This window comes from Motacilla alba, chromosome 4 (genome assembly GCF_015832195.1).
Source record: "Motacilla alba alba isolate MOTALB_02 chromosome 4, Motacilla_alba_V1.0_pri, whole genome shotgun sequence".
Lineage (NCBI taxonomy): Eukaryota > Metazoa > Chordata > Aves > Passeriformes > Motacillidae > Motacilla > Motacilla alba.
In genome coordinates, this window is record NC_052019.1 from 55,926,885 (window position 1) to 55,940,569 (window position 13,685).

The 13,685-nt window shown below is 38.4% G+C and overlaps 1 protein-coding gene across 7 annotated transcripts in view; it reads left to right on the forward strand.

Moving 5' to 3' along the window:
* The window catches only part of MAPK10 (mitogen-activated protein kinase 10), a 146,522-nt gene that overhangs the window by 90,050 nt on the left and 42,787 nt on the right, over window positions 1–13,685 (forward strand). For 6 of the 7 annotated variants that reach the window (XM_038134862.1, XM_038134857.1, XM_038134858.1 and 3 more), the window contains 5 exons: window positions 2,810–2,939; window positions 4,794–4,852; window positions 5,800–5,938; window positions 6,881–7,046; window positions 10,241–10,312. In XM_038134862.1, coding sequence (XP_037990790.1) covers window positions 2,810–2,939; window positions 4,794–4,852; window positions 5,800–5,938; window positions 6,881–7,046; window positions 10,241–10,312 — 566 coding nt within the window. The remainder of the gene's footprint in view (window positions 1–2,809; window positions 2,940–4,793; window positions 4,853–5,799; window positions 5,939–6,880; window positions 7,047–10,240; window positions 10,313–13,685) is intronic. The other variant, XM_038134861.1, reaches the window with a different exon arrangement.

Consider the following 13,685-nt stretch of genomic DNA (forward strand, 5'->3'; position numbering starts at 1 on the left):
AGAGACAAGACCTACCTCTGGTGTCTGTAGTTTCACTGTAGTGAAGTGCAGAGTTGGCTGGCTGGAAACAAAAGTTTCTTTCTGGTGAGCACAGAAAAACCCATCAGGGCAGTGGATTTACCTAGTGCAATGAATTTATGTATTGACTGCTTCAAGTAGTTGGACATCTTCCATTTGATAGAAGACCGTGATAGAATTGCAGTGAAGATCCTTGTGTCTCAAAGTAAATATCCTCCACAAAGGATTAGGAAATTTAGTTCTTCCATGGTATGCAAAGGACCAGGAATTGATCATAAAAGCCAAGTGTTTAAGAAACCTCTGGTTTTCTGGCTTTAGATTGATGGTTTTGTCTGTTGCTTTGACAGAGAGAGAAAATTCAGAAAAGCAAACAGAGATCAGAAGCTGAGGAAAATGTTTGCTCAGACAAACTTTTGTTGTTTTCTAACTCCTAGTCAGTAATTTTATGATGTATCTAATGAGATTAAAATATGAAAAAATATTATTAAAATAATTCAAAGTACTCTTGCACAGCTTAGATGAGTGTTACATAGGCTTTTATCCTAAAAGAAGTTGGGTGATCAAATAATATGGATTATTATTATTTGTTTATAATATATATTTTTATAATCCATATTATAATATGGATTATTAATATTTGTCTGCTGCAGTATATTTGCAGTATATGTCTATGAACAATAGGGACAAAGTATTTAACTGTTAAAAGACCCTGTATATTTAAAACCTTGGGCTTTGCATTCTATTTGTTCAATGCTTTCCTTAATGGAACTAAAGGGTATTTTAGCTGTGGCCTTTATGATGCCTTGTTGTGGCTGAACTACATCAGAATGAGAGACACAGTTCTGACAGCTGCTACAGGAGGTTTACTTTCTGCTACATACATTAGGCTGTAAATCACATGTCATGTTCCTCCTAACTCAAGGTTTGGTTGAGTGAAATTCTGTGGCTAGAGGGAAATCAAGTCAGGCTGGATGTCTGATAGCCTTGTCACCTAAGCTGCTGCTTGTATGGTTTAACTGGTGAATGCAGTATCTTTGTTTATGCATGTGACTAGCTGGGTCATGGAAGTTATATGCCTTATTCATTAATAGAATAAAGAATTGTTACCAACTGACAGAATGGATGATATTGGACACCGGGTCCAACCCACCTGTTCAAAGCAGAGCCAGCTAGAGCAGATTGCCCAGAACCACTGGAAGAATCTGGCTCTGACTTCTTTACTCCTCCCAGCAGATACTTAAGAAAATGTATAAGATCCACCCTAAGCCTTCTCCAGGCTCAGCAATTCTGGCTCACTCGGCTGCTCCCTGTATGATATTCCAGTCCCTAATAATCTTCATGGCTCATCAGTGGAATTGCTCCAGTCTTTATCTTTCTCATAGTGGGGAGCCTGGAGTACCACCCAGAACTCCAGATGTGGCCGTGCAAAGATCACTTCCCTAGACCCACTCTCAAGAAACTTCCTAAATAAGTCCTAAGAGTAATCTTTGCAAATTGTTTCTCCTATGGGAAACAATTGTTCTTCTTTGTGGGATGCATTTGGTGTGTTATTTATGCAGGCGTAGTGCAAATTCAGTATTTCTGATTCTTCTCTTCTTGTGTGGTTTCCCAGACAAACATTGCCAACAGTTTCTTACCTATTTTGAACAGCTGTACGTTTTTGTTGGCTTTGTGACTAAGCTTCTGATGCTTGCATGCTTTCTGCTCAACTTGGTTAGCTAGCCTCTGCCACTGAGTGTCTGCAGTAAACAAGGGCTAATGAGAAGAAAATTTGCAGGATTCTGAATATTAACTTCATGCTTAAGAAAGCAGTTTTTAGAACAATGGGTGGTTTGGCTGATTTATCTCCTGGGAAATACACTGTTGCTTTTCATGGACTGGCAGAAAACTTGTGTCATGCCATTCCTCTTTCTTGGTAAAAGGAAAAATCAAGAAGAGGGTCTGAGGTTGCTGTCCATTTGGGAATGCTTCTAGAACTTAGTGTGCTTTATGGTATTTAGAAGTCAGAAATTATGTAGTCACATTTGAACCACCAAAATAAGAGTTTCAAATACTTAAGAAGTAACATTTATAAAAATAGATGAAGGTTGTGAAAAACACATAAAAGTTTAAGGAGCATTTTAGGGCCCCAGCTTTAAAAATTCACTTTGCAAGCAATGTTTTTCTTCATTTTCAAAAGTTGTAACTGTGCATATGTAACAAATTTTTTTGTTACCAGGAACCAGTAAAAATCCCTGTGAAATGGTTCTGTTTCTAGGTATGTTATTGGAATTGGATGATATGGTCTCAAAGAATGACTAAATAACTTGATTCCATTAGAAATATCATAAGGAAAACACAAAATTCATTTTGGGTAAGTGGGCACTTGGTCATTGAGCCACATTGTAAAAGTGTTCTTAACCGTGAAGAAAAAGCAAAACACTTTTCTGCTGTAGCTATGCACAGAGAGTTGCTTTATGAAACAACTTTATCTCATCTGGTTTTTATTGTATTTTTATCTGAAGTTACTTAATTTTTTCCCTCCCACCCCTTAAAAATAAGAGTTAATTTCCAATGGAATTGGAGCTCAGAAGTAGTGGTGTATGCTGTCTTCTGCTGATGTGGTGCTACATGTTTCCGATTGATCTCTTCCTTTTTTTTTTTACTAGAAACGCTCTTCTTCTTTTGCCCCAGTATTTTTCTCAGTGGAAAACAAAAAAAGGAAATGGTAGACCTGAGGTTCAGGAATGTGCCATGAGAAGTGCTGCATACCCTCTAAGATGCATAACCCCTGTATTTGTCATCACTACAGTGCTGCATATGATGCCGTCCTTGACAGAAACGTGGCCATTAAGAAGCTCAGCAGACCATTTCAGAACCAAACTCATGCCAAGCGAGCTTACAGGGAGCTGGTCCTCATGAAGTGTGTGAACCATAAAAATGTAAGTGTTCAGCAGGAGAAATGGTATGTGCATTGCTGTGTTAGAATGGAAATTGTTTTGTTGGGTTCCTTTTGTAAATGGAAGAAATTAGAAGTAAATTATGCTCAAGGGCTACACTCTGTCTGGTACTACATGCCCACAGGAGAGACTGAGGGTATTTCCATGTGCTTATTTAAAGGCTCTGCCAAACTGGGATTGTTCTAGACTTTCCTGCTTCTTGCACCATCTACTGTATATCATTTAGTATCCATAATGAATGAAACTATTTCTGTGCTGCACCAGGAGTGTTATTCCAGGGTTGTATGTTAATTTTAACCATTATCTGTTACAACTATCTGCCTGGCACTGTATCAACTGCTTTTTTTGTAGTGAAATATGTAGGATTGCCTGCATTATAAAGGGATGTCTCAGGGATTTCATTTTCCTCCACCTCCTAGACTTCCTGCTGCCATATCTGTGTGCCCCTTTCTTTTCATTAGGAGAGGATTTCAGTTTGCAGTGTTTACTGGTCCCTCAGATCTTGCAATGACTCTCCTTACACAAAGCATAAATGAGCTTAAAGCAGTGTGATGTAAGGGGAGATTTTACACTTGTTCTCAATCACATGTTCACATGGAAAGAGGAAGGACTGACCCTAAAAAGGCAAATTGCAGGATTTGACACTGCCATGTTCCTGCCTCACTTCTGGGCAGTGATTTATCCTTACATTCCCTGTGTTGATTGGGACTGTTCCTGTCTCTTCCCTGTTGACTTGATGGGAGCTGCTCTCAGCCAGCCCAATGTACAAGGATTTGAAAATGCAGGGATGAGTAAGAAGTTTTTTAATGAACTGGAAAGAGCAGAAGGGCAGCAGGAGAGGCACTAATTTAAAATGTATAATTTTAAATATGGTGCATGACAGCTCCTAACAGCACCACATGGGTTTGATCAGAGCTTTAATCTGTCTGTACAGAGAAGTGCAAAGGAAGGAGAGGATTGTAAAGATACATTTGCAGAGGTAAGATTCAGTCAGAATATGTGGAGTAAAGAGAAAGAATGTTGAGCAGTTTCTGTTAGAAAACCTAACAAGGCGATAGAGGTGGGAAGGGAGACATTCAGATGTTGCCTTCATGGCAGCAGTGCTGGTGTCATCTACCTCTGCTACCTGCACAGAGGGAAAACAGGGGAAACCCAGATCTGTGGAGTCATGCTGTTTCCTCTATTCTTTTTTACACATTCTTGCCAGTGTCTTTTAGCAGCCCAGCTTGTTTAAAATAAAACAAACAAAAATGCTAACCAAACAAGAGAAAGGAGAAAAGGAATTGAACTATGCAAGATGTCTTTGCTCAGGATGTCTCTGTTTCAAAGTACTTCTACTGAAAAGCTGTGTGCCTCTCATGAAGGAATTTGTGTCAGCCAGCATGTGCAGGTGTGTGCCCTCAAAGGAATTGAGGCCATGTCAGAGAGAAGGAAGGACTACTATTTGATAAGATGGTCCTTGGTTATTTGCCCCCTCAAATTAGCATTCCTCATAAATAAAATTCTGGCTGTAGCACAAAGACTGCTATGCTAGATTGAGCTGAAGTTGATCTTTGAACCTGCAACTTCAAAATTGAGAGGAGTGTCTCACCCTTAGCACTTGTTTTGTCACTGGTTACCCTTCTTTCAGATGATTTCAAGTGAACCTAAAAGAAATCAGAGAGATCTGTGGTATTTTCTTTTGAATGCTGCTGATTTTTTACTGATCCACAAAGTGAGAAGTGTTAATATAAATAAAGCAGTGAAAAAAGTTTCTTCTTTAACACAGATCAAAACAGGTTCAACTAATTATGTATATCACTTATTTTTATTCTTTTGTCTTACTTTGCTTTTCAGATTATAAGTTTATTAAATGTATTCACACCACAGAAATCTCTGGAGGAGTTCCAGGATGTGTAAGTACCAGGGGCGGTAATTAAACTAAAGCTTTAGGGATGTGTGGGGCATTATGGTGTGCCTTGATTGCAATAACTCAGCAAAATACAAAGTTTGTAGCCCCCTCTAAAAAAAGATAGTGTGAGTCTAGTGGGTAGAAAAATATTCTGAATTCCCATATTGAGAGTTCTTTTGACAATTTAAGGTGAAAACCACCAGTTTCGTATTTGTTGTGTGATGTTATTTGCCTGGGGAACTAAGAGTAGGTGTCAGCATCTCTGTTGGAATCTTGCCCTGCTGGACAACCACTACTGTGCCTTGTACAAACCTGCTGTGAATGAAATGTTAAGTATTCTCTATTTTATACTGTTGCTCTCCTTTTATCTTTCTGTATTTCTCATATTCTGTATACATTGCATGGAAATATGTTCCTATTCTGTAATCTGATACCAGGAGTAACCAATTAATTGTAATGAGAATTTTGTGAAGTCATGCAAGCTAAGAAGGATTTTTGAAGGCATTTTGCATGAGGATACATATTTACCCTCTTAGACACCTCTGTTTCTCTCAAATTCCTGTGTGTACTGTGGTAGCCATCCTTGCTGTGGTCAAAGGCTGAGCAGTTACATCATCTGGTGCTTGTGGGTCTTTTTGGTTTAGCGCATTTCTGTGTGGCGCTGCCTGATTGTCCATGTAGAGTATAGTCTCTGTCATGGGGAATGCACCAAGAAGGGCAAATAATCCACCAGTTTTCCTGGTATGCTGAAAGAGTGGTGTCTCAGCAGTGAGATACAAACACCACCATGGTGCTGTGGTTAGTGGGCCTAGTCTCCAGCTGTGCTACTCCCTGTCATCAGAAGTAAAGTGAGTTTTAAAGCAAGAAAAAGCATTGTTTCTTGTTTGAGATGATGCTGTGATTTGCCTTCAACACAAAAAAATAACCCTGTGGCTTTGCTTTTCCATTCAGCTACCTGGTAATGGAATTAATGGATGCCAACCTGTGCCAGGTCATTCAGATGGAGCTGGACCATGAGCGAATGTCTTACCTTTTGTACCAAATGCTCTGTGGAATCAAGCATCTTCACTCTGCAGGGATTATTCACAGGGTAAGGAGCCTTTGGCTTAAAACATAAGGCAGCATAGAAAATTATCATGGAGACTGTAAATGCCACTTGTCTCTCTTGTGTACTGTGGATCAAGGCCTCGTGTCCCAGTGCAAGGAATAAAAGACATAAAAGCTGCAGTCAGAGATCAGGGCATATGGAATTGGCATTTGCCATTATTTACATGTGCTGAAGCAAATGAAAAGACTGCTGAGTCTATATGAAATGCATCCTCTCATTTTCCTTTTTCCACATCAGTGGAAAGGATGGTAAGGATGTGGTACTTGGCTGTGGATGTGTGATAGTTGATAGCAGGGGGGATCAGGTCATGTCACTGTGAGCAGGAGGGAATTCTCAATGGACTGAAAATTGAAAAGTGCTTTCACTAATTTGGGATTTCCACATTAAAAAAAAATCAAGAAATGTTTCCCTAAAGAAAAGAAAGGCTGATAAAGTGAGTCACAAAATGGATGTTGTTCTACAAAGTTCTCCTTTCTTGGCACGTCATGTGTTTAGCAGGGGGTTATAGATTTGGCTGCCAGATAGTCACCCAGCAAAGGATGAGCTGAATTATTACAAATGAAGCATTAAGGTATCTCTACAGGTGCAGCTGGAATGTCTCTATCAGGTTCACAGCATTAAGAGAAAATAATCTAATCAAAACAACTCTTGGATACTAATCCTAGTAAATACAATTAATTTAATGCCAATAGGCTCCTATTACCCAGGTAAAGCCCAGTATGCTGAGGTAGAACAACTTCCAGAACAGTTTGCTACAGAAATAATAGCAAGGTTTTGCTGTATATTTATAAGTGTTTCTGATAGCAACTGGGTCAGAAAAGGGAAAGAGTATTTGAAGGGTGACCTAAAGTATCTGTCCATATCATTGCTGTGCCCGGCTTTATAAAGGACAGTCACATGGTTTTTTTTCACTGTCTTTTGCAGGATTTAAAACCAAGTAACATTGTAGTAAAATCTGACTGCACATTGAAGATTCTGGATTTTGGACTGGCCAGGACAGCAGGCACTAGCTTCATGATGACCCCGTATGTGGTGACACGTTACTACAGAGCACCAGAGGTCATCCTGGGAATGGGCTACAAGGAGAACGGTAGGGCTGCAGTACCGCTGCACCAGGTCCCCTCAAGGGCAAGCTCTGCTTCACCATTGTAAGGGAGACCCAGAGGAGGGACGGGAAATGTAATGGGAAATGACCCCTGGAGTTAGAGCAGTTCCTCACTGTTGTGAACTGCAGCTACAGAATGTATTTGTTATGCACTGCTGGTGAATTTATCAGTGTGGGATTGCAGAGTAACAGGAAACTTAGTTATGTTTGAAGTTGCAACTGCAGTCAACTCATTTTGACCAGAGCTTTCATCTTTGTCCTCTATGGCCATGAAATAATGTGGGAACCACTGGAATTGCTGAACAAGTGCCATGTTCTAAATTTGAGTCTGGATCTCTGAATTGTTTGAAGGAACAATAAGAAGTACAAGCTGAAATAGAAAATCCTAGCCCTTCCAGCATTTCTCTAAATCCAGAGCTAGATCTGAATTTCAGGAATTAATTCCTTCTTCACAATAAATTTAACGAAGTCCCAGGTTTTGCTGACAGGTTTCATCTTGTCAAGATCTAGGTATAAATTTTGCAGTTTGAGTTTGTTTTTTGTTTAAATGACAAGTGAATTGCAGAGAAGAGGAAAAAGCTGAAACTAAAAAAAATATGAAACAAAACATATAATTTGTATATAATTTCCCTAGAAGTAAATAGGATATTCCTCTGAATAGTCTGAGAGAGATCTTGGTCCTTGGAAATATTGTGAAAAGCAGGTGGGGGTGCTTGTTATAGAGAAGTGGATAAGGAAAAAACTCAAATTTTGCAGAAGACAAAGGGAAAACTTTTTAAGTTGTTCTCATTTTGTAGCAAAACTGAGAATTGCATCTGAGTGCCAGGTAGACCAGACAGGAAATGAGGGAATAGATGCGGCTCAGATTTTGCTGTCAAAAGTATAATTTGTCTGTTTGGAGAGACGTTTTGATGGCAAATAGAGCAAATGTGACAAGACCATTAATTTATTAGTGTCCTACTTAATTTATGTTGAGGAGGTTAGCTAACCTGCAGGAGAACTTTTACTAACAGCCAACTGCATCCTGTAAAGGGCAGTGAAACTGATTTTGGGAGCCAATTCCATGACTTCAGCACTACTGAAAACATAATCACACAACCTCTTCTGAAATTAGCAAGTCCCTGTATGAATTATTTATAATCTTTATGAGTTTAAAGTATAATTTTTAATACAAAAGTCTAAAATGTAGAGAAACTATTATTATTATTATTATTATTATTAGTAGTAGTAGTAGTAGTAGTCTTAGCTTGGAGAATAATTTTGGAAAATAAAGGAATAATATTCCTTAAAGTATTTTGTTTGAAATTTTTGCTAAGTGCCATTAGAAATTTGAGCTAGCACTCTTTAGGTAGTTCTTTAGTCAATATCCAGAGTTCTATTGTCAAAAGAATTCTTTTGTTGTTTTTTTCCCCCTCCAGACATTAGTAGATGATTAGGTTTATTGCTGTTGTTATTGTCCATGAAAGGACAGAGAGAGCATTTGCTTTTCACATGATTAAAACTGCACCAAGAAAAAGTTAGACACACTTCTGTGATGAAGCACACAGCTGGGAAAGTTCTAATGTTTGCCACATCCAAGGGTCCTGATCAAATGCCCATTGATGTTAACACAGAGACTTCCTTTGACTTCCCTGGGCAATGAATTTGGCTTAAGATGAATGATCTTGTCTTACTTGGACAAAGCCGAAATAAAGAGAGGAAGAAAACAAGATGTTTGAAAATGAAGCTCAGCTGTCAGAGGTGCCACTCTGCTTGGAGGCTCTGACCCAGCTCCCAAGGAAGTCAACAGAAAGGGTTGTTCTTTGCTTCCCTGCTCTGGCCTATGCTGCCACATTACTGAAGCTCCCCAACTTTTTTCCCCTCTGACTATCTACACTGCCTGTATAAGGACTGTTCACTGCTTTCATTTTCTTTCTGCACTTGGCTAAAGATGCATAATTATCATCAGTTTGCTGCACTTCTATGGAAGGTCCCAAAACTGTCGCTAGGAAGAAAACTGCCTCTGCCTCTGGCATGCTTTTGCTGTCCCATGCCCCTGATACCTGTACCCTCCTTTTCCCAAATGGAACATTTCACCTTTATTTTGTTTCACCAAGAAATGAGTTGTTTGTTTGTTTCTTTGGTTTGTTTTGGATTGCTTTTAAAGGTTAAGGAAGGGGAAGAAAAAGAGGACAAAATTGGTTGTGTAGGTCAAACATAACCAGAAAATGATGATTTCAGGCTCAGAAACAACATAGTCTTTTAAAGCATTTCAAAGCAGTTTTTACCTCTTCACATGGAAGACAGGTTTTGTTTGGTTTTTAAATTTTTTTTTCCTGAAAATACTGTGTCGCTATCTATCCAGCATTTTTTCTTTAAAGACTTAAAGGGCAAAAAAACTCCTATCCAATTCAAGCAGATAAGGTAACTGTGCATATTTCATTTAAAAGCAGGATTGTGAATAGGAAATGCTCTTAGTCTTGTTGATATTTGTCCTTTGGAGCTTTTGCTATACCATTTATTTTGACTTCCTACACAGTATAAAACAGAGTCCACTCAAGTCATGCTCCGTGATCACTACCTATAGATAGAATATAGGTATAGATCCTGAAAGAGGAGTTTTAAATAACCTTTAAGGGTAGTGTTTTTCCATATGTCCTTTACTTGTGTGAGCAGTTCCATTTGGAACCTCTTGTCAGCTGCTGCAGAGAGACTCAGTGCTGAAGAACAAAGCCTAGAAGCTCTGCAAGTAGGATTCAGATTATCATTATCTGGTTGTTTTTGTTTTTTTCTAAAAAAAAAAAAAAAAAAAAAAAAAAAAAAAAAAAAGAAAAAGAAAAGAAAAGGTGTTGGGTTTTTTTGGTTTTTTTAGCCATAAATTCAGTGTATACCATGGGTCTGTAGAGTCTGTGTAGTTGTTACTTGATCTTTACTTGCTAGCTCTGGACCTTTACCCAAAATGTTGATTTTAAACTTTTCCCACTGTTGTTACTAACTGCTGTTGAGCTGACTGACACAGCTTTTATTTATTTGGTTACTTATTTTAGCTTTTGTTGAGACATGAAAAAGAAACCCAACAAAACCACAAAACAAACTGTACTGTGCTGATCAACGTTTTTCCCCTCCTTTAGCAGTGAAATGTTGTAGTTAACTTTGCTTTTTTTCCCTCCTTCTTCACTTCCCTGTCTCTGCTGTTCTAGTGGATATATGGTCTGTGGGATGCATTATGGGAGAAATGGTTCGCCACAAAATCCTCTTTCCAGGAAGGGACTGTATCCTTGTGCCATTTGCTGCAGCTTCACCTATTATTTGTTCCTCTCCTCCACCCCATCCCTTTTACCATAAAATGACTATACCAGGACTGTAAAGATAGAAGCAGAAAGTTGAAGCCCAGAGGTATGGCTAAATGAAAATAGCACACTACTGATATGCACAAATTTGAAAATGAAAAACAGATGCACAGAATTATTTTGGTCAATTAAGTTACTCTAAAACTTGCAATCATTCTATTTTATATAATATTTACATCATATCAATAAGTAATATAGAAAAAAACCATTATGATGGCAAATTGGACAGTTGGACAGAATTTATTATTCTTCAAAGAAAAAAGAAGAAAAAAAGAAAAAAATCCTAATTTGGCCCATCTCATTCCTGTAAATCTGTTTTTCTGCTTTTATGTTTTGGAAATATTGACTTCATAACATTTGTGGTGACATCATAATCTTTTGCTTGCTAATGCATCATGGTTTTGGATTCATCTCAATGCTGTATGGGCTCACTGTTGAGTCAATACAACATTTTTTTTTTCTGTAAAACAAAATGAAGAATTTGACTCACCCAGTTTAAGGCAACCGTTTTTCGGCTGTGGTTTCCAAATTGGCCTGAAATCAGATTCTCTTGGTTTAAAAATGAACTTCCCTTTACTTGCATGAGGTCTGTGTTGTCAATTAAACTATATTTCCCTCCTATCTTGTTCTTCTTGTCCTGGGTGATATTATTTTTACTCCTTCCAAGGTGGTGAAAGCAATATTAGAAAATGAAAACAAAGGAGGTGTGTACTTAGCCTCCTGTTTATCACAGGCTAAACCTGCCCGGGCTGGCTTGGAAATGTAAGTAAGTGTGTTTTGCCCATCAGAATAAAATGAGGCAACATAACATCTCTTCACTTTTGGAAACAAAAAGGCATCTTATTTTCAGCTAGTTGGCGGAAAGGCACCACAAAAAATCTGGCATCAGCAGCCACTGGCAGTTGGTGTGAAGAAAACCCAGCTTTCACAGACACGTAGCCATGGAAGCAATTTTTTTTTGCTGACTTTTGAGTAATTCCTGTCATATTTGTCAAAGTTGGGGTCCTGCTTGTCCTGTTTTCACAGCTCTGTCAACTTCCTCTAAAAGCTGAGCTCTGCTTGGTGGCCCAGTGAAGATGCAGTTCTACTTCACTAACAGGGAGATGGAGGGACAGCAGTACCTCCTGTTTGCTGAGGGGGTGACAGCAGCCCTTTACTGCTTCCAGCCTTACAGGAAGAGGGGCTGGAAAATTATTGTATGCAAAACAAGGCAGAGAGGTTAAAATGGTGATTTTCTCTATTGGTAGGTAGCTTTGAGATTCTTAAAGGTGCTGAGCTGTCCCTGCAGCATGAGGAGCAGGCTGCACACCCACCTTCAGCTGTGACCTCGAAGTTCAGAGCAGCTCCCAACGTTCCCAAGATCTGTAATTCAGTGTGATTATTAGGCTGTGTTTCAGTGGTAACACCACCTCAGAAATACCATCATAATGCTTCCTCCAAACAATGCACTCTTTTCCTCTTAAAAACAACCAAAAAAAAAATCCCCCAAAAATCAAAGAAAAACTAAACTAACTATAATACACTTGAGGTTCAGCTGTAAATACTGAGGGTATTTCCATTTAATCTTTTCTGAGTGAAGTCTGAGATTTTAATTGATAAGCAGCTAGAATTCATACAAAGAATGGTTTCAGGATAGAAGCATAGTAGCGTGGTTAATGTGTTGCTCTCCTTTTTCAACAACAAATTAGGAGATGTGTTCTTTTGCCCCGGTCTAGAAAAAAAATTAATGCTATACAATTTAAACAATGTAGCTTTTAAAAAAATCATTCAAACATGAGAATTAATTTGTTTCTGTCTGGCTGTGGAAACAGTCTCTTATGACAGCATTGTATCCAGGGATAGCAGTAAAATAATTTTAAAATATCTTTTAACATTTCACCATCAGTTGAAAATAACAACTGAATTTTTGAACAAATACATTGTGTAAATTGTGAGACAGTCCTACTTTTTAAATCATTGGAAATCCTGTACCCTGAAATAGAATGTGGGCCAGGTCACAATTACTACCATGTTTTAATGGTGGGTTTATTCAGGTGAGCAGGAAGTAAAAAAATTACCTAAAAAAAACTTCCCAAAAAATTAAAAAAAAAAAGAAAAAAAGAAAAAAAAGAAGAAGGAAAAAAAAAATCAGTATATTGATTTCCAAGGTGGTGCTCATTTGTTAACCAGTTTGACCCCATGAATGAGTTGTCAGTGTTGGAAGGACTGGTTTGTGTATGAGTCCATGTGATTTCCCACCCCTCCATGGCTGTTGATGAGCAGATCTAGTTTCCCTCCCAGGTGCAGGAAGAGCTGGAGAAGCATTTGCGCAGCTGCAGGTAAACTTCACAGAAGTACATTACACACTTCCCTTGGGCTACTTAAGGCTTTCCAGCAGAGAGTTTTCTTGCTGGAAGAGGCAAGTCTGTATAGAAATCAAAAATACCAGTTCTTTTTAATCATTCAAAAGACAGTCTACTGCGTGCACTTGCTATCAATATGAGCTTACTTATTTCCAGTCTGGAGTAGTAACATTTGTGTATGGCACAGTATACATCTAAGAAAAAAATCACAGCTGCTGCCATGTTTTATGGAAAGAAAATATTTTAAAATTTAATCTCACCTACATCATCCCACTGAGTTACCACTGCACTCAGGTGCTGCTGACTTGAAATGAAATTTCATTGTTAAAGTCTTTGTGGAAATTAAAGCATGAGGGGATTAATTTCAGAACCTCTCATCTATGTAAACAAGAAACTCTCTTTTAAGCTGCTATGAGAAAGCTCTGGAATCTGGATAGACTACAGCTGGTTTTCAGACAAGTAAAAACAGCCTCCAGTGTCCTGGAGAGTACTGGGTAGAAATTGCCTGGCAGGTACCCTCATTCCTTGTTATTCTGCTAAGGCAGACATTTCAAAATATTGCCAGGGAAACTTCCTTGTCAGAAATCAGACCCTCTCGAGAAGAAATCCACCTTTCAATCCATTTCCAGATGGAGTTTGCAAACCAAAATATTCCTGGCAATTTCCAGTAAGTTTTTGTAGTCCACTTCTGAGTTTCTTGCTCAGTGCTTCTTTGATACTTATTCCATTTTTGTTAAATTGGAAAGAATGTGAGTAAAAAGTGCCCGAACTCTTGGATGCCATTGGAAATATGTTAGAAAACCCTAGGGCTTTCCCCAAAGCTGGTCCAGCTCTAGGTAATAACATCTTCAAAATCTCATAAGATTTCAATTTAAGGATTGGAAATGTATTTCTGGTTTTTTATTTGAAGAGAAGGGAAAACTTTAAATGAATGCATTCAGGTGAGACAGTTT